Here is a 21,074-nt window from a genome sequence, read left to right on the forward strand (position 1 = left end):
AATAGTCATTATTAAGGGATGGTTTAAGGAGAAACATATTTACTTGAACTTATAGAATGAAACCATACATGGACAACATGATAAGAGCTGGAACGCTTTGTTCCTTCTCTTACAAAAAAAAAAAAAAAAAACACTAGAGATGAGAGATCTTCAGACAGCAGCCATACTGGCCTGATCCCCCTCTGGATGACAAATACGGATGGACAGCTCAAGACACTTCAAAGGCAGACAACGACCAGTCTGATAATTTTATGTCTGAGTCTCACAAACAGGCCATCACGGCTAAAGGGGCAGACTGTAGGAGACGACTGCCTGAAACCAACACAAACAAACACACGCTCCAAAACTCCCCCTCCATTGCACTCACCCACCCACACAACAAACCAGACAGCACAGTGCGCACACACACACACACACACACACACACACACACACACACACACACACACACACACACACACACACACACACACACACACACACACACACACACACACACACACACACACACACACACACACACACACACACACACACACACACACACACACACACACACACACACACACACACACACACACACACACACACACAGAGAGACACACACACACACACGTCGCTCTTTCAGAGACAAACACAAGAGAGCTCACACACGCATTTCACCTTTACTGTGTCTCTCATTACCAGATGAAACCAACCGTACATTGATTCACAAAATGGAAGGGAAGAACGCATTAGTGTATAATCACTGACTCCTGCATCGATTGGGGGGGTGAATTAAAGGGCAAAGCAATATCATCAGTTGGTATAGGCCTTTGCTACACACAAATTACAGCTTCAAGGGGAAACAAGACTACCTTAACCTTACTGTCTAGCAGTGCATATAGCCAGGCCTATGATGAATGATAATAACAATAATAATACAGTGAAAGACATTTATGTCCCTACAAAATCCACTCGCTTTGAATGTACACACGGAAAAAAAAAAAACTTCTATAACACATCTGCAGATGAGCATATTAATTAAGCATCAAAGTAGAAGTGTGAACACCTGGGAATGTAACAAGAGACCTTCAGGTCGTCAGTCTATTCACCATTCGCTAGACGGAGACAAGCGAACCACAAAGAGCCTGAGAACAGACAGACAGCATCATTATCTGTGGCTGAAAAGTGCCACTGGATTCACTTTTGTGAATACATTTGAAATGCTGAAGCAACATTTTAGAGAGGGTTGATAAAAAGTGGCCAAGAAGCTTCAGACTAAAATATTACAGGAGAGAGTGGATAATTAGCATCTTCCCAACGCTCAAGTCTTTCTGAAGAAAAAAGATCAAAATCAGGTTCAAGGTCTTGAAACTTTTCTGCAGTTGCTCCAGTTAGAAGAAACAAAGGAACAAGGATTCAGGTTCATTCATTTAATGACTGCTTTAAGAAAAATAAAAAAACAAATTAAACTTCTCATGCAGCCTGAAGCACAACTGTCTATTATCAGACTGCGGTTGTATATTGTGCAACATGGAGTCACATACATTAAGTTCACCACGGGCTGTGTTGCCTGGAGAGTTTGCTCTCAAGACTTTGGTGTGTGATACTAACTTAAGTATAAGCACATTTACTCACCAGTGTTTAGCTATAGAATATAACAATCCAATATGATACTCTATAGCTGGCTTTCCTAACCTAGGGGTCACGACCTCATGTAGGTCCTCATGTAGGTCCTCATGTAGGTCGCATGAAATTCAAATTGGGTCGCCTGAAACTTTTATTTATTGATCATTAAAAAATTTATTGTATATTAAAATAAGTGAACACAGGCTACTGTGCATCATTAGCTAATGCCAAAACAAGAAACTTGAAGAGTCTCAGTCTGTCTGTCGTTCATTGGCAGAAATGTCATCCCAGCCTTTCCTCCTCTGTCCACAATAATAAAGGCCTATACGTGAAAAAGCCTCAATGTGCTCTAAAATGATTTTTACTTGCAACACAGCAGAAAAACTATTACATGATTGAAAACAAATTAATTTTCCCAAAAAGCTATACGTGTTTTGGATATCTGGGTCGCCAGAGTGTGTATTTGAACTTCTTCCTGTCATACTGTCATAATTGGGGACCTCATGCTGCAATGATGAGGCCAACACAGCTCTCTTAACTATAAAATCATCATTTGTGCTTTTTATCCTGTTTTTAAGCAGCTCCGTCCAATCATAATCCCTTTCCTACCAAAACTGATAGGTTTGAAATGTACAGAGAGATAGACAACATAAAGGAGGTTATCTTTGAAACAAATGGGTCATTTCAACCAGTTTTCAATTTGACAAAATGGAAAAACTCACCTATGAGAAGTACTGTTCCAACTGCCAACCCACCTCCTGTTTGAGAAATCAAAGATACATAACTGTTAGTTTATGAAAAATATCAGTAAAATATAATACATAATGTATTGCTCTGAATCAATGTGAGCCAACTTTGGCAGACTCCTATCTTAAATACTTTCTCTTTTAGGCTCCACAGCTTCATCTGTGTAAGAACCACTGACAGTAATGATGTCTTCCTTATATTCAAGTTTCCCATTAGGTCATTACAGTATGACACTGAACATGAGAGAAGCAACTTTACACTACAGTCTATGGCTGGGTGTTTTCAGTCTTGATAGCTACAGAACAGCAACATGACATCTAAGGTGCTGCTACTAGGGCTGCACAATCATTTCCAATGTTGATGTTATTGCGATAGGAGCATTCACAAATCCACATACCAATAGACTGAATTTACATTACATTAAGTAATATTTCCCCCTCTGTATGCGTACATTTAAACTATTAGATACAGGCCTGTGTATAAGGCATGCTTTCAAACCACTTCATTACAGTGAAATGAAGCTCAGTATCAGCTACCCTGGGAGTCAATTGAGACAATTCAGTGGTCAAAAATGTACTTTTTGGATTTATTTTGGATTCAGGAGAAATATGACGGCAATTGGCTCAGTCTGTAGGGACCTGGGTAGGGAACCGGAGGGTCGCCGGTTCAAGTTCCCGTGTGGACCAAAAATAAGGATGTTGTTCTGGTAGCTGGAGAGGTGCCACTGGGCACTTCCCAAGTGCATGCATAGCAGTGTGTAGCAGCCGCACTCTGACATCTCTCCACCATTGCATGTCTACAGGTCCTGTTTGTGCATGTGTGTGATTCGGGGCTTATGTGTGTGAGAAGCATGTCTCTAAAATAACAGAGTGTAAACCAGAATTTCCCTCAGGGATTAATAAAGTATTTCAAAATAATAAAAAAATAATATATGTATATGCAGCCTTTAATTTTTTGCCACATTATCACACTTCAATTTGTTATAGAAATGTTGTAAAATGTCATCGCTTATCACATTTTTCTTTTCAGATCATGCACGCCCAGTTGGTACACAAGCAAATCTTGTTTACAATCCCCTTACAAAGAAATAGAGCTGGTTGTATACAATGCTTCCCAGTTTGAATTCTCCAGAAACCATTGGCTCTTATCCAGTGCAGGTACACAAACAGACAAAATATCATTAGTCTTTATAAGTAGAAAATAGGTCTCAAAATACTCACTGAGCATTGCAATGTTTGGGTTTAACACATAAATTACTTATTTAAGTTAAGCAAGTTTGTCATATAATGATTTACGCCTGTTGACTACAGTTTGAATCATCTTTTTAAAGTGACATAACTTGAAGAAGTTACCATTACTCTACCAGTTTTGGGGCTTTTAAATGTCACATGGCATAACACATCTACTCAGACATTTAGTTTATAAATGAAAATACATTCCTGTTATACTGAATGCATGCTTGTGTGCTTACTTTGTACTTTAATTATGAAAAAGACCAAAGTTCAGGTGACACATATATGTATAAAACTTAACATATATTCCCTTTCGTGGCATTTTCTTGATACCAATGTAAGGCTATTAAACGAAAAGGTTCAGACAAAACATGCCTGAAATCTGTTTTCTACAGTTCCCAACATGTTACATTTACCCTCCCTGTAAAGCTAGTGTAGTTACTCGAACCCCGCAGTGTGTGTTATTTCAAAGAATTACTCTTTGACAAATTAAAATCAGTATGGATTTGTTTCTAACTTGTGCTAGTCAAGCTGACTGTGCATTGAGAAACCGAGTTAGCTTGCACAGCTGGTAGCTAATTGTAGCTAGCAGCTGTAAACAGTAAGACTGACCGAGCAGATAGTCCAGGGACGTGACACCAGTCGAGACTAACAGTTGTCCATTTTGAACCGACGGTCTGGTACCAGCTATAGAGATTAATTTGCTCCTTGTTTTCTTCTGGAAACTCGTCACTGAGGGTTTCCCCACACCGCTCATGGGAGCCGCCATACTGTTTGGAATGCAGTGACGCCTCTACATGAGTCGTCCAATCAAATCAGACTTCCATGGCGCTCGACCAATGAGAGTAGCGATTGTTACGGGGTTGAGTGTAGACTGTGTGGGACTGTCAAAAAGGAAGCACTGAATCTCTGTTAGTTGGTAAGTAAAGCTCTGTTGATTAATAAAGGTCGCTTCTTATATCTTTACCATGTTGACATAATAGTTTGTGGGCTAACTTCTGTGTATAGGCTTAAACTGTCACCTGAAGCCTGGCATCGTGCCGCTATGACCTTGTTGGTCCACAACATTAACAGAGACAGCATATCATTTAATATACTCTTTAAAACCTGTTCGTGTTTGTTATCTATATTTGTATGAATACCACGTTACGGGTAAAATAGCTGTGCGTACAGTTTTATATAATTTAAATGTAGGACGTGAGAATAAAAGGCTATATCACGTCATGATACCATCCTTATTGATGTTATCAGATAAACACCTGAATGCATCATTTTCAGTAGGAGGAAACAGTCGATTTATACTAAATTGCTTCAGTGTAGGCTTCTGAAAGTGTAACTCAATGTTAAAGAAAAATAATCTGTTTGGTAATCTGTGCGTTTACATAGGCTACAGTCTATGGTTTCAACACAGGTTAATTCAATTCAATTCAATTCAATTCAAATAACTTTATTTGTCCCCGGGGGGCAATTCAAAGACACACAGAGCAGTAAATTAACAACAGTGCAGGTAGACGAAACATTTTAACCTAAATATAAAGTGTCAATTTAAATACAACTTAAAAATACAAAATATAAAAAGAGTAGATATAAGTGGACAGTGATCGGACTAACAGATGTAAACAGATGTAACCATAACTATGTGCAGTAAACGAGAAATAAATATATATATATATACAGAACTATGTGCAAGTAGGCAAATACTAAATGAAAAGTTAATAAGGTGCATGGTGAATAATGGAACAAGACATTTAGGTGACTTAAATTGAATGTATGTGATAAAAGGCCATAACGTTCACTAAGTAGACATCTTTAGAAGCAGTAAGCCTTTTTATTCATAGCACCTCAACATTTATAAAAAATAAACATTCAATTTTAAATAGAAGATACATACATTACTTCAAAGTCACAATAATACGCCAACTGAATAGCTATATTTTACAATACTTTATATTTATATGACTTGTAACTTTACAGTATAGGCTATACATAGTATATAGCCTGATAAAGTAAATAGTCAATTAATTCAAGTAAATCATATTACTTTTAAAATCCCAATCTTTGATTATTTTATTGTAACAGTGTATCAATGGTCAAATTTGTTGTTGGCTGCAGTTCATCAATGCATTAAATATTTAGCTGTAAGACATTAAATAACAGTAGCTTCTCTTCTATTGTATTCAATCTGGTCAAATATATTACCTTTCAAAGCATGGACTTTGTCAAACAGTATAAGTAAATCGGACAGTCTGATAAACAGCACCCTTAGGTCATGGTGAGTCATATGTAATGTGATATAATTACTAGGTCATTGATTGTAGATGTACAAGAGCAGCAGCACTGTGTACATTTCTTTATGTGTATTTGTGTGAGTCACTTCAATGGTTACATTCAGGTAAAAGGGCTCATCAGGTGAAAAGGTGAGATGAGGATCACTGCAAGCAGACACTAAGAAGCCTCTGTGAAAACAAACCATTTTGGATTACATCTGCTTTACAATAACTTTCTGAGGCTATACTGATGCTGACATTTTCAGTTCTAGGATGAAGTACAGAATTTATATTGACGATATTATTAATATTTGTTTAAATATCAGGAAAAAGTGGCATTCAAATATCCACTTTTTACATCATGAAATGAAGAATTGCACCCAGGGATGGAAACAAGCTGAATCAACACAATCAATACAAATGTTTGTAAGTTTATCTACCACCAAAGCAATGTTGTTGTTTTTTTATCACTTAATGACTTAATATTATTATTATTATTATTTTTTAATGATTTATTTTTGGGCTTTTTGTGCCTTTAATGGAGAGATAGGACAGTGGACAGAGTCGGAAACCAGTGAGAGAGAGAGTGGGGAATGACATGCGGGAAAGAAGCCACAGGTCGGATGCACACATGGGGCGCGCGCACCAACCACTGCCCCACCAGCGCCCCGACTTAATATTATTTTATAAAGAAGTTGTTTCAATAAGATAAGTCACTGAATAGACTAACATAATAAATGTTGTGTTTTCCACTGACAGGTACCCCTTGCTGAGTGTACTTACACTTCTAAATTATTGCACCTAAGATTGAAGAAGTGTCAGACAAAAATATTGAGTGTTTGGAAGAACTGTTAAGTGACCTGTGAGAGTGACGTGAGGAAAACCCCCAACATCAGACCCTGAATTCTACATATGAATCTATACTGAAAATAACAGACCATGATCATATATATATGTAATTCTTTGTGCTGTTCATGACTAACAGACGTTAAAATACCCTTGAAGGTTCAGCCTGACATGTTCAGTGTAATGTGTTTAATGCAACACTCTGTCAGTAGACCTTTTTCACTGGAGACATTTCTAAATGACAGTGAAATAGAGGATGGATAAAGTCTATTAAGCTACTTTAATAATATGGTAATGATATTGATTTACTATCACACTATAGAATAGAATCAAGCCGTTAATAATGTGTTTTAGTAACACCTGCCTTGTGGTATGAAAAAGTCTGCAGTGAGAAAAATGCTAATCTGCTCACAGGGGATAGGCCGCTTTCTTTTGGACTGCATAATGTCCACTCTTAATAGCAGCTGACTGATGAGTGATCGGTGTAATCCTTAAGACAGCTGTAAAAAGCTTTGTGAGACAGAGGGAGGCCAGAGGCAGCACAAGATCACAGGATACTGTAAGGCTCCAGAGGAAGCAACAGCCCAACTGCTCACTTTACAAATGCTCTCAGCAGAGGCAGTCCTGCTGTTTTGACAGCACTGTTGAGACTTATATGTGCTGACAGGAGACCAAAGGAATATATCATGACTGACAACACTGGGCATTGTGGAAAGCCTATACCAGACAAATAAGATGCGCTGACTGACCTGCATCTTTGCTTCAGCAGTGCATGTGCAAGATGAAGGAAGCACAATGCTGTGGAAACTTTCTCCACATGCTCCGCTCAGTGCCCGTCACCTTGTTTCCATTCTTTTATAAATCCTGACTTAACCCCTGGGCTCCGGAGCACAATTCAGTTTGTAGAAGTGTAAACATAGCAGCCTGATTCTGCAAAAAAATAACACCGTTTGCCACCTTTTTATTATGTGCCATATATGCATGTGTATGTGTGTGTGTTTTTGTAGTGTTTTTGTCACTTTTACCAGCCTCTCTATCTGATTGAGCTATATAATGGCAGCAGTCATAACATGTCAGACCTTTCCTGGTCAGACTGTTTTGGTTTCTTTAGTCGAATTCTGCAGTTGTTGTAAAGCTGCGGGAAGCAGTTGACTTTTTGCGTCTGGGGATTGCGAGATTATCAGCAACATGCACTGTATTTGTTTTGTCAGCGTTGAAGGTATAGAGTGATAAGTCTAAGTCTAAGGGCACGAGGACAAGCATAGGATGGGTTTGTAAAACGTTTGTTAAGGGACTTTTCCATTCATTCAGCGGAGCGTACTTGGAATAGCTTTTTTATGATTTCCTGAGATTTGTTGCAGGAGTTGTGAGTTACCGAGAGCCATATTAAGCTTGACCTTCAGGGTAAGAAAAAATAGACACTGACAAGTTTTGCTTAGGTCGAGGTGTCTGTCATTGGCCAGTGTTAAAGTGTAACAGGCTTTGTCATGAGCAGGTCACTGCAGAACACAAACTCCTTTGTGAATCTGATACAACACCAGATAAGATCTCTCTATTCTCTCAGCACCAGCCCCGCACCAGGCATTCGCTTGTGGTCAATACAATAAGGCTTAGCGGCTGATTTTTCCATTCTATATAATTGGCTGGGGACTCTGTCAGCCCACACTTCCTTTCAATTCATAGCAGTTGTATTCATATCACTTGGCTATTATTTGCTCTGGCTGACCCATTGATTGCAGGTTTAAACCCTCAGCTCCTCAAATAGTAACCTCGCTCAGCTGTTTCACGGCTGTGTTGCCGTTAGCAACAATGAAAAGAGCAATATGGAGATCAGTCGCCTCAATTAAGCCTGTGATAGAAGGCAGACCTGGAAAAGATGGGGGCGAGACATATACTCTTGTGAGCGGGACTTCTACATCTGTCACTCTCCATCCGGCCAGGTGTCTGTGTCTAAATCAGCAGGATTATCTCAGATTGGACTGATAGTTGAAGCAGACCCCCCTGGTAGCCGAACCGCCTCCTTTTTTATGGCTCACATTAAGATCAAATCAAGCTCTGCGCAACAGGACTAACGCCCCACCTTCCTCTGCCTTCTGCTGCCCAGAGGAAGACATCAGAGGTGGGATTGGTCCCCGCTCCTCCAGACTCCCTTCCATCTGGGATCCTCAGGGAGAAGACGAATATCTGACAAGGGGCTTGTAAGCCTCTTAGCCCCCCTGTTGCCCAGCTCTCTCTCAGCCCATGTTTGCCTAATTTAGTTGTGTAAGGAGTCCACTGCAAGGCCCTTATGCGCCGTTTGGATTGAGATTCTCTTTGTACTTCTAATAGACTGGACATGTATATCAATTAACACGACTCAGCCAATGGCGGGCTCAAATCTCTTGAGACGCTCAGCGGTAATTCCTTTTTTGAACACTTCCTTATGGCTTCAATAATATGTGTTTAATTCAGTGTCAGTGCTGATTGACGTTATCCACTGATCTACGGTGTGAATTCTTCTCTTTTCCTCTTGCCATTTCTACATTAGCTCACTTTCCATCAACATAATTCTGTTTTTTGTGAACATCAGAGGAAGGGCCTGGATAACTCCAACAAGATGTTAATATAACAATGTGATGCTTATACAAGTAAAAAAACAAAACGTTTTCAATATATAAGTGACTCTTAAATAAAGAAATTGCATTCATACAAATTTCTAAAGAATCGTATGTGTGTGCTAAGAGTTGAAATTATTGGAATTTCCTCAGACTTAAAAGTGTTTCCAAGGTCATGTTATTGTTTTCATAAAGCATCACAACTGATGATTTGAAAGAGCAACAATTACTTCCTCAATTTGAAGACAAACTGAGTCGTGGATGTGTCGGACAAAACATCGCTCATGAAGCCACTTTTATTCGTTGGTGAAATGCACCTCATCACTTTGATTGCACCTGTGTCTTAAACTGAACACACAAAAGTGCTTTTGACAGCTGGCAGAACACAGTGATAGGCTCCCCACTGTACTGCTGCATTTTATTGTCATGTATTGGGGGGACAAAAAAACACAAAAAATAAGTTCTCTTTTTTTCTCTTTCTCTTGAGATCACTCTGCCTCAAGTGAATGACGCTCCCTTCAGTAAGAGGATCACAAAGTTAAACACACAATGCGGTGTTACCGACGGCTGCTATTCATTTGTGACCCCCCCCCTCGTTTCCTCACTGTAGCGCTGAGCTGTGACCGCGGGAGGCCGGTGACCACAGATGGTTCTGCAGAGAGGGCTGCGCTGACTTTCTTTGTTTTCCCATGAACATGTTTGGCGTGTAATCCTGGATTAACAGAGGGACTTTGTGTTAATTTACAGCTGTAATAAAGCATTCAATTAATGTTGATACACACATGTGCTGGGGTATTAGGGGGGGAAGAGATAGTGTGTGTGTGTGTGTGTGTGTGTGTCGCTTGACTCTTTGCTCAGGGGAATTAGAGGTAATAGAGATCCAATCAGAGGTCTCTGTGGATGTCCACCTCCTCCTGAATCCCAGAGGAGTCACTGCAGCTTATATATATACACTTTGTATGAAACACATAGGTAATGCTATTGTGTGTGCACATTCACACCACATGTGCACACACACTATCAATGGCAGAGGGTGCCTCAGAAAACCAGGCGGCTGCATATGGACTCTCTTGATATCAGTCACTGGCTGTGTGATCTTGTTATGCAAAGTCCCTTAATCCCTACCTATGATGAATGCGCACTGGAATGGAGGAAGGGGTGGGGGGGGCTGAAACAGAGATATGAGGGCAGCTGTAAGGGAGGCTGTCCACTGTGCTCTGAGAATAAGTGCTAGCAAAAATTCTTGATCCCCCCCCCCGCCACCCCAGCCTGGCTGAAAGAAGAGAGTGAATTACAGTACAGCAATGATAAGACAGAGACGCTGGTGGAAGACAAATAGAGCCGAACATGTCACCTTAGTGCAGACCTGAGATTCACATTAACCTTTATACCCCTTGCTTCCCAACAGAGGAATTATAGGGCCAGAGGTGTTGTTGCAGCAGCTGTGGGAGGACTGAGTTTATAGTTCCTCAACAAGAGAAACGGAGCAGACTGAGACTGCAAAGGGGGGCACCTCATTTGGGCCCTGTGCTGAGCTCACATACGTCCACCTTCACCTGCTCACAGAGGCAGAAGAACGCACAGGGTTGCCAGGGGTGTTCAGAAAACAGAGGAAAGAGCAGGAGTAGCAGCACATGAGGAGGTAAAAAGATGGAGTTGGACTTTTTTGGATCAGAGACGATGGCGAATGGGCCAAAGAGGCAAACTAAGGATGAAAGAAAACGTAGAGGATTTAATAGTGGAATATATGGTTGGCATGGAGGAGAGCGTATTGTGTGTGTGTGTGTGTGTGTGTGTTTGTATGTGTGTGTGTGAGAACAGTGGAGGGGGGTAATGGGATTAGGGGTAACACCTTTGGCAGAGCTGGGAGAGCCACCTGACACCCGGTCTGTTGGGGACCTGGGGAGATGAGGGGGAGCAGTGGTAGTGGTGGTGTTGGGGGAAAAGGGAGAAATTGGGGGTCTAATCCGTGTCCATCTTTGGGAAGTCATTCCCAGAGCTCTGAGGATTTGGGGCTTTGGTTTCCGCTCTGCTTGCTTTGGTTAATAATACCCTGGGAGGGAGAGGAGACATGGAGAGAGAAAGAGGGGAGAAGACAGAAGGAACCAGGGGGGACGGAGGAAAAGATTTCTTTACCCTGCGGTGGACTGGCAGGACAGCGGCCTGAGATAAAAAAAAAATGTTTCAACTGCAGACTAACCTCTAAGATAAGCTGTATCTAGACCGGTTCCCATACTAATATTTTCTTGTATGTTTTTTTAAATAAGCCCTGAGATTTTGCTAATTAAATAGTTTTTAGTAACCTCTAACCTCTTACACGATTGTGCTAACTGCACGTCGCTGATCTGACCAAGAGACAGTGGAAGACTCTCACACTGCCAATTATTATTCTTTCTTTCACCATAAAAAACAAATCAGATTTTTTTTTTTTTTTTTACAACAGCTGGCTTCTTCTGCCCATCAAAAAAATCTCTTCTCGGTATCAGTTGTTTGGTTTGAGCTTGCTAGCATCAAATTGACGCGACACAACAAACACACTTAGGCTCCTGATGTCACAGAGTGAATGCTGTGTTATTTGTCTATGGAAAGATGTCTGTCATCAGGGCCGATATCAGCTGATACTGATGTTCAATACACTACACCGATGCACTGCTGACACTTGCTAGCTTTCACTAACAGAACACTCTCCAGCAGCAACACGGTGTTGATATCTGATATCGTCAGTGTTGATGAAATCAGTTCTCTTATGTTTCTCTAACACTGTAGTCGCCAATTGCAGCCATATTACGTCCATTTAATGTGATGTGTCTTTAGAAGAGAAGAAGAATTGGTTTCTGGTTAACCAAGTATGTTTTGGGGAGGGGCTAATAATTAGCAGAGTCAGAAGCATTTCTAACAATGGTTAAGGTAACAGAACAACTCAAGCTGTATCTTTTCTTCTCTTTATCTCAGTTTTTATCTCTTACATGTGTATGTGTGTGTAGGTGAGCACGCGCACACACAGTGCATAACACTCGGTAAAGATTGACTCACTTTCTTCTGTCCATCCAACAGGTTGCAGCTTGAGTAAAAGTCAATAACCTGAGTGTGGCTGGGATGTTTGCTAAGAGGACACGCGGATAGTCCTCGTGTGTGTTTGTGTGACGGAGTGTTTGCAGGGCAGGTGGGTGGGTGGTGGGGGTAACTGAGGGTGTCTTTGTGTTTCTATGGTGCTGACAGAAGTTGATAGCCGCTCTAATGATTGTGGTGGTGGTGGAGGCAGAGCAGTGTCAGGGACACGCTGCAGAAAGTGCAGAGCTGCTCGGCTGGACGTGTCACAGTTTCTGTGTTTGTCCATCACCTGAGCGCGAGGTGTTGATTGGCCCATCCTGCACGGGGTCAAAGAGCGGGGCAGTTTTCAGCTGTGAACTGGCCGCTCAGCCCCTGAGAATGAAACACCAGGAAAAGTGCCATCTTAGCAGTAGGCCAACTGTGACAATCTTGTCGACACCTCTAAAAATTAAACCCCCCTAACAGCTTTTGTTTTTAGAGATCCTCTGAGGGACTTAAGCCTACCATAAATGGGTCACACACTTAGTCATGCACCAGCACTGTGCTGTATGTATAGAGCATTGGATAAATCATAGACCATATTTCTGTATTTTTGTTGTAGGTGGAGATGTTCCGCCGTGTGTTGGGGACGACGCTGGGCTTTGTGGGCTACACCGTCCAGTATGGCTGCATTGCTCACTGTGCCTTCGAATACATCGGAGAAGTTGTTGTGGTCTGTATTCTTATTATTATAACAGAGTGAATGACTGATCTTTCTTTTTTATAAAATGAAAAACTACATTTTGTTGTTGTTCTGTTCAGTGTTCAGGTCCATCCATGGAGCCGACCATTGTCAACCATGATATTGTCTTCTCTGAGCGGATGAGTCGTCATCTCTGCAAAATAGAAAAGTAGGTTCCAGTTGTCAGATTCATATGACGGAACACAAAATTCTGATATGTATTGAAACATGTTTTTATTCACTGGAAGACTGATTGAGACATTTTTCCTTTGGATACTCTTTTAAAAAAGATTTTAAAAAAAAATTAAAAATGGCAACAATTTCCTACAAAGATACGTCATAACTAAATGTGATGTTTTTCATTTTTCAATTTGAACTATTGTCACTGTGTTTATGTTCTTGTACAGGGGGGATATCATAATTGCAAAGAGTCCATTTGACCCAAATATGAACATTTGTAAAAGAGTGATTGGGCTGGAAGGTGACAAGGTCTGCACAAGTGCCCCTTCAGATCTATTCAAGGCCCACACATATGTGAGTATGTTTTCTTTTTTCATGCAAGTTGTTCAGAGTGCTGAAAGTTCTCTCTTTTATGCATCCTGTGATTTTCTGCGGAACCCAAAAAAATCCAGGTGCCAGTTTCCCTGGCTTGTTCGCAATAAACACAAATCTCTGGAAGAGAAAGGGGTTAAAAATATGCAGGGAGATAGAGAAATGAGAAATGCATTTCCTACAAAACACTTGATAGTTGAGTGATTCTGTGCATAATGCAAAACTGTCTCTGGGTTTCTTTTTTGTTTTACTTTGTGTTTGTGCCACTTGTCCATACACTATTATAGTTGTTTACATTTTAGACCGCACACATCCATTTTGTGTCATTGGTCAAAATATCAGCTTTTGACAACACCTATATTTCCTCAGAACAGTGATAAAACCAGAGAGTGAGCAGGGGTTCTGCTGCTGAAACCACTGTCATTGCTTTTCTATTACTACTCTCCCCAACGCCCACAGCTCAGGCCTGCAATCTCTCTGAAGCCTGTTAGAGTTAGTGCCAGCCGAGTGGACACACTGATGGGTGGGCGGAGGTGTGTCTGTGTGTGTGTGTGTGTGTGTGTGTGTGTGTGTGTGTGTGTGTGTCTGTGTGTGTGTGTGTCTGTGTGTGTGTGTGTGTGTGTGTGTGTGTGTGTGTGTGTGTGTGTGTGTGTGTGTGTGTGTGTGTGTCTGCAAACCAAAGGTTGCATTTATGTTGCATGTTTTTGAATTTTTTGTGTTTTTTATAGACTACGGGCAGACTGTTGAATGAGTTCAGCGAAACATAGCATAAGGCCGAGCCTCTAAGTGTCATTCAACAAATCAAATGGGGAAATAAAAAGGTTTCCTCTTCGGCTAGCTTCACCTCCACATACACAGGACTGACTTTGTGATGGATGACATCATTGCCTTGGGATACTTGATCCCAGTAAGTCTTCCTTTTTTTGGCTGCTTGTATCTTTCTCTAACAACAGATCATACCAGAATAAACGGATCCCCCTTTTGACTGCATGCACTGTAGCAACCTCACTAAAGTCCACTGTGAGGTTCAAACAATCTGAGAATGGGGCTCTGTGGCCTAGTGGTCATTTCTAGCACCCCATATACAGAAGCTGTAGTCCTCGAAGCGCGCAGCCTGTGTTCATGTCCTGACTAAATAAAGGCATAAAAGCCCCACCCACCCCATACACACACAAACACCCAAAAAAAAATGGAATTCACAGATGTACGATATCACATCAGTCATTGTTTGACACAATTAAATACAAGGACCTTTTTAAATGCATGAAGTGAAGACGAGAACAAGTAACTGTACCATGTAATCTGTATTTTTTGGCTTTTTTTCTTCTTGTTTTTATCCATTAAATGTTCAAGTCATTCAAAAATGTGTATTATGGCTTCTCAAAGTGTATAGATTTCTTATATTAGCTAATCCAGTTCTCAAAGATATTTATCAACAATGATACAAATAAAGAAACACTTAACACAAATTCACACTTTAAATAACTGGACACCGAGCATATTTACCATTTTTGCTTTATTAAAAAAGCATAAAACTGTTGGTCATAGCAGATTTATTTATTTATTTATTTTTTGGGGGGGGGGGGGGGGTCTTTTTGTGCCTTTTTGTAGAGATAGAGAAGTGGATAGAGCCGGAAATCAGAGAGACAGAGAGAACGGGGAACGAAATACGGGAAAGGAGCCACAGGTCTGATTCAGACCCTGGCTGCCAACTTGGTGGACCCCAGCCTCCGTTCATGAAGCGTCACACTAACTACTACACAGCCGGTTCCCCCTTCATATCAGATTTTGAATCTACCTATCGAGCTATTTGATCGATTACTCGGTTGTTTAAGCTGCAGGTTACAATATGTTGAAGAGAAAATGACTCGTACTTTCACCACATCAGAGTGTTTTTATTTATCCACTTCTTTAGTTTAGTGTTCTAAATTCTGCTCAATAATATTTATTACTGTTTTATTTGATCATCTATTTTAATTTATGTTTGCGTTTTTTTTTTACGGGCCCATCAATTTCTCAAAAAAGCTCCAACTGAAGCGACATCGGATCCAAACTTCAAATTTCAAACAGGGTTAAAAAAAAAAAGGCTGAAACCATTTTTTGCGAGAAAATACTGATACTTTCTCATTTTGAAGAGTTGAAACTCTTTCCTTTCCTGTTTTATATTTTAGATCCGGTAGCAAACAGGACTCAGACTCATGGCCGAGGAGGAGGAGAGAGAAACAATGATATTTTGGTTTTGTTATTTTAGTAGGACAAATGCCCCTCTTTCTGACTGCACTTTTATAAACATGAGGACATGTGTCCTTTTTTTAAAGATGCCTACATCTCAGGCCCTGTTCTGGAAAAAAAAAGACTTAGGGTGCAGCTGAGATTAAAGGGGCTGCAGCAGCTACAGTGACTGGCATCAGCAATGTAAAATAGTGTAGGTGTTATGGGTCCTGCATGTGTTCTCTGGTGAACAGACAGGTCACGTCATGACCATCAGATCATGGATGACGTAAACATGATGGGAGTCACTGTTGTCATCTGAAAGCCTTGATTCCTCATGTAATAAGAGAAAAAAAACTATTGTTATTTTTTTGCATCCGTTTGATTGAGGGTGCAGAAATGTTTGATGCGGGTGCAATGCATGCTTTTGCACCCTTATTGAACAGGGCCTGCTACATCTTAAAAAACACCAGAAATGTGTTCCTCTTTGCAGCTTTAAATTGGTGTGAACAACTGTGCTAAGCTGATTTTCAATTTGCATTACTCTTAATCTACGATCCTAATAAATGCTTTCCCATGGTAATATTTTTTAACCCCCAGGAGCAAAATGACTGACTAGCTGATAAAATACCCGCTGTTCACTTCACTGTTTGGCCTCCCTCTGGGAGTTTTCTTTCCCCAGAGGCTGTATGTGTTTGTGTGGGACTGTTAGAACGGTGTGAGGCATTATGGGTGGACCTGTAAAGACGAATTTCTGAAGGTGGTGTTAGACCCTGTCATCGCCTCTTTTTTTTTGTTCTGACAGACAGGCAGGTCCTCTCCACCCTCAGAGCTTTAACAGCAGACTAATTGCCCTGTCACCTTTTAGGAATCATTTCTGTGTCTGAGCTATTGTGTCAAAACAATGACACTTGATCCCTAATATTATCGCAAAGAGAGCGGGAGAGGGTGACAGACAGACAGGCAGAGAGAGCTAGAAAGAGAGAGAGAGAGATATGAAATGTCCTCATGTGTTCTGTTCTAGTAAACACAGAAAGAGTTCTATGGTGAAAGGTGGACTCTGCTGTATGTATTTCAAGCCAAATTTAATTCTCCACCATAATCATGTTAACTTAATGAGCACTGTAATGGTGCGGCTGTTAAACAACACACCTCCACGGCGAGGAGAGCTCGAGTGTCGGAGCTTCTCGACACGTCTCTGACAGGTACACAAGGCCTCATGTCTACACAGCCTCCCAGCACAGGACTGGTACAATCGCTGCCATCCATCAAAGTGACTCCACATCCAAAGACGATGTGTTGGGCCTTCATAGACCTTTTGCAATCTGTGTGGTTATAAAAAAAAACATCTGTTGGTGTCAGTCATGTCCAAACCACATGCTTGTTCTGTTGAGGTGGTAAAATAACGAATGGTTTCCTCACCGTTTGTCTGGAGAGACTTCTAAAAAACAACATTTGTGTGCATTCAACTAATCGAGTTAGTGAGTCGCTCACATTTTTATGGCTTTCTGGAGGTGCTTGACTCTGCAGTTGTCTTTCAAACGCAGAGTCAAGGATGCTGCATCCTCGTTACACCTCTGCTTTGCATCAACATATTTTTGATTTAAAGGTTTGCCTTTGACTTAGTGTTTGTTTTTTTGTTTTTTTTTAACTTGTTCACACACCTGCAACTTGCAAGCTGATATGCGAAAGCTTTTATCCTCTGTCTGGCCACCGTACATCGTGTCAAGTTTCAGAGCTCTTCCCTTTCTCACTTTTTTTTCAAAGACTGCCTGGTTGATTCTCAAAGAACTTTTTTCTCTTTGCTCAGGTTTAGGTGTGATGCCCATTCGTTTCAACGAGCTCAAAGAATCTGTGCGTTTTTTTTCACAGATTTGAGAAGAGGAAAATCTCTCGTTCTTTTTGCTGTTGTAAAACAGATTAATTAGGGTTAGATGTATCCATTCTGGATTACTAATGGAGCTGAAGTGATGTCAAGAGCAGCGATGAAGAAACAGTGTCAGTGCAGCGGTTTCACCAACGTCTGGACAGATGCTTGAGGTGTTGTAACCACATCTTTGTGTCTGCAGTATGAGCACAACAAGATGTTGTTTGTTTTTAACAGTAGACGAGGAGAAACAAGGGGTTCTGGTTTGGCAGATGACAAACGGTGGTGCGTCTTCTTCCTGTGCTTGGGAGCCAGCATATGTTACCATGTTAATGAGGTGTAATGGTGGGAATCCAGCATGCTGACATATGGTTCTCAGATGACTCCTTTAATGATATTCATTTGTGTCGTCGTTATTCACCGAGTTGTTTACCTCGTGTTAGGTCAACATGTCACTGGCTCGTGATTATGTCACATCATCTGTCTCAATTATCCGCTATAAAACAAAACGCGGCATCTCACAGTAGGACCGAAGAGTCCAATCAGAGAAGCCGGGTGACGGGAATAAGGGGAACTAGCCGGGGCGAAGATGTGACGTCAGGATTCTGCTTCTTTATTCATGTTATTCTCTTTCCTCCACTGGACTTTTGCCGTTAAAAAGTTAGGCAACACAAAAATAGACTCGTGGATTGTGATGCCCATTATGACAATATAATGTGTTGTTGATCCTGTCTGCACATATAGGGGGGACAGCGCACTTAATTAGGGCCTTGACAAGCCTACTCTCCTAAAGTGATGAGATTAATCATAATTGGTGTCACTGTGAATTAGAGCCCGCTCGGATGACCGCCCCACTGGCAGGTCGGACCGCGGTGGAGACCCTTGGACACTGCTGCTAGCCGCAGCTTAGCCCTCTCCAGCTCCCTCTTTTCCTCCCTCTCGCTCTCTCTCTGCCCTGCTATCTCAGGCCCCTCTCTTGCTTTGCCCTCCCTGGGTAAGAGGGGTGCAGATCTCAGCCAACAGCCTAATGACCCCGTTTGAAGTTCCTCTAAATCCCCCCCGACCCTGCCCGTTACCCATGACCCCTCTCCTAAGACGGTTCGGGGTTAAAGAGGGACAGGCAGGTTGACGTTAAGATAGACTGAGGAGGGAGGACTGGCTTAAGCCACTCATTGAGGGTAGGGGGTGGGGTTAACGTAGATTGGGACAACATAATAGGTCAAATATCTTTTACATGCTAAAGTTAGGTCGTGCTTCTTGATTTCCTTTCTCTTAAATTGTTTGTTGTGGGATAAAACTGCTGCATTGTAATCCTGTCCTGCCCTCTCTTCATGTGTGTGTGTGCTGATATTTTCAGGTTCCAAAAGGCCACGTATGGCTAGAAGGGGATAACCTTAGGAATTCCACTGACTCAAGGAGCTATGGCCCAATTCCTTATGCCCTCATCCGAGGGCGGGTTTGCTTAAAGGTAAAAGAGGAGGCACACTGTTTTCTTTTAATTATTGAAAAAGTGTTAATTTGCATAATCAAGAAGCTATTTTTGATTAAATCCCTCATCTGTGGACTGTAGTAGTGTTAGCTGTGCAGCTTCAGCACCATCAGTCTATGATGATTGTTTTTTTTCATTTGGTTTTTGATTAGTCCCTCATGGCCATTTGAAGCACAATTCAGAGACGTGAGTCAGTTGGAAGTTCAAAGCAAGTGTGTCTGATTGACCAAAGCCTGGACAACATATTGTGTAGCTTTCCATTCTGCCGTGCTGTCACGTCACTGGATGTCATAGCAACCATGACCCTGGAAAACAGGTCAGGCAACCTTCTGTCCATCTGATTGGACAGCGGCACTCCACTGGAGGCCCTAGAACCACAGCTGATGAAATAACAAGATCATCAGACACATGCTTAAAAGACACATTAGCAAATGTGTCCAAGAAGTGTGATAGAGTGTCCTGCACTATAGTTTCAGGTCGTTAGTTTTTATTATTAATCGAGTCTTATCTCTGTTTTAACCCATTGTTTGTCTCTCTGTCCTTTGTCTCCTACACAGCTCTGGCCGCCACATAGTTTTGGGACCCTCAGTGAAAGCCCAAGCAGACAGATCGTTAAAGCTAAGAGAAACTCGGACTCAGATTGATTCATTTAGTTTGTTTATACAATGTGACACTTTTTTGAATAAATCTGATTTGTATTTATCCCTTTAAGTGTTTTTGATTCAATCATGTAATTTAACCAGGCTAGGACCACGTTATTATTGGAGGTATTTTTTGTAGAGAAACCACCAAATAATTCCTCTTTAAGTCAAATGTTTTCCTCTCTTCTGACTGACGAGGCTTTGTCATGTGGCCGTGTGTTGTGTTGGCTGTAGCTGTGCTGTAGCAGCAGCATTGCGTGAGCAGCAAAGAAAAGCTGCGTCTCTGTGGAGCTGCTAATGGGAGAGAGCGGGCAGAGGCATAGAGTAGAGGCTCAAGGTTTACGTCTGGGATCTTGCTCATTTACTGATAAAAACACACTAAAGACAAAATCATACCCAACATTACACATGTTTAAATGAACATATTTTGTTGGTTCTCTTACTGGTCTTTAAAACTGGAAAACCTGTCTAAATATACAAACTGGCCTCAGAACAGACATTCCCTTAAAAATGATGTTATTAGTTCCATGTTTACCCTTCTTAGTATTATGGTAAAACAAAAGCTCTCTTATTGTTGAATATTTCATTAGGCTGCCAAGCCAATTGAAAAAATGTTAACATTTCCCATTTAACCATACAATATTAATAAGCACTTAGTAAGGGCCTGCCTCACCACTGAACACATTGTGTGTGTGTGTGTGTGTGTGTGTGTGTGTGTGTGTCTCACACTCACTTTGTTACATGCACATAGGACACAGTTTTATGGTTTTAAATATCATGCTACAGTATCCAAAAAATATTGTAAGCACACTTACTCTAAATATCTGCTTCAGAAAAAAAAATGTATGGTTATACCTTGAACTTTTTTGGACATTTTTTTTTTTTTTGACAAGTCAATGACTGCAAAAAAAAGACACAAACTCAAATTTGAGAAAAAAGGTAGCAAGAAAAAACCCAAAAGAAACATTTGACCCACACACTAAATAAAACAAGCTCAATCTTAGTTTTCAAATGTCTTCAGCTTAAAAGGGATGCTAACTTCAAATTAAATATACACATTCATCATGATTCTTCCAACCAGGTTTTTTTTTTGTTCTGCAGGGTTTTCTCTTTTTTTTTTGCAACAAAAAGAAGTCACGTGAAATCTAAAATCATAATAAAACTGAAGCTAAATAACTCTTCAAATGAGTGCATCTTCAACCTCAGGCGAAATGTAAACACAAGCACACAGAGGGAACGCTTTCT

At 40.9% G+C, this 21,074-nt stretch overlaps 2 protein-coding genes across 4 annotated transcripts in view; one reads left to right on the forward strand and one right to left on the reverse strand.

Annotated features, from left to right (window-relative positions):
* elp4 (elongator acetyltransferase complex subunit 4) overlaps positions 1–4,387 on the reverse strand; it is a 61,626-nt gene extending 57,239 nt beyond the window's left edge. The window contains exons 1-2 of one of the 2 annotated variants that reach the window (XM_061041838.1): positions 4,203–4,387; positions 2,334–2,369 (exon numbers count right to left, since the gene is read on the reverse strand). In XM_061041838.1, coding sequence (XP_060897821.1) covers positions 2,334–2,369; positions 4,203–4,359 — 193 coding nt within the window. In that variant the 5' untranslated portion in view covers positions 4,360–4,387. The remainder of the gene's footprint in view (positions 1–2,333; positions 2,370–4,202) is intronic. The other variant, XM_061041832.1, reaches the window with a different exon arrangement.
* Positions 4,373–19,899, forward strand: immp1l (inner mitochondrial membrane peptidase subunit 1). 2 transcript variants are annotated; one of them, XM_061041846.1, is made up of 6 exons: positions 4,373–4,509; positions 12,950–13,060; positions 13,150–13,238; positions 13,477–13,603; positions 19,057–19,167; positions 19,746–19,899. In XM_061041846.1, exons 2-6 carry the CDS (start codon positions 12,956–12,958, stop codon positions 19,830–19,832), a joined length of 519 nt encoding a protein of 172 aa, XP_060897829.1. In that variant the 5' UTR covers positions 4,373–4,509; positions 12,950–12,955; the 3' UTR covers positions 19,833–19,899. The 2 variants fall into 2 exon arrangements, with proteins under 2 accessions (XP_060897829.1, XP_060897835.1); XM_061041852.1 differs by having other exon boundaries at positions 4,422–4,505; positions 12,943–13,060.
* The last annotated feature ends 1,175 nt before the right edge of the window (positions 19,900–21,074 follow it).

The sequence above is a fragment of the Labrus mixtus genome, chromosome 1, assembly GCF_963584025.1.
Source record: "Labrus mixtus chromosome 1, fLabMix1.1, whole genome shotgun sequence".
Classification (NCBI taxonomy): Eukaryota; Metazoa; Chordata; class Actinopteri; order Labriformes; family Labridae; genus Labrus; species Labrus mixtus.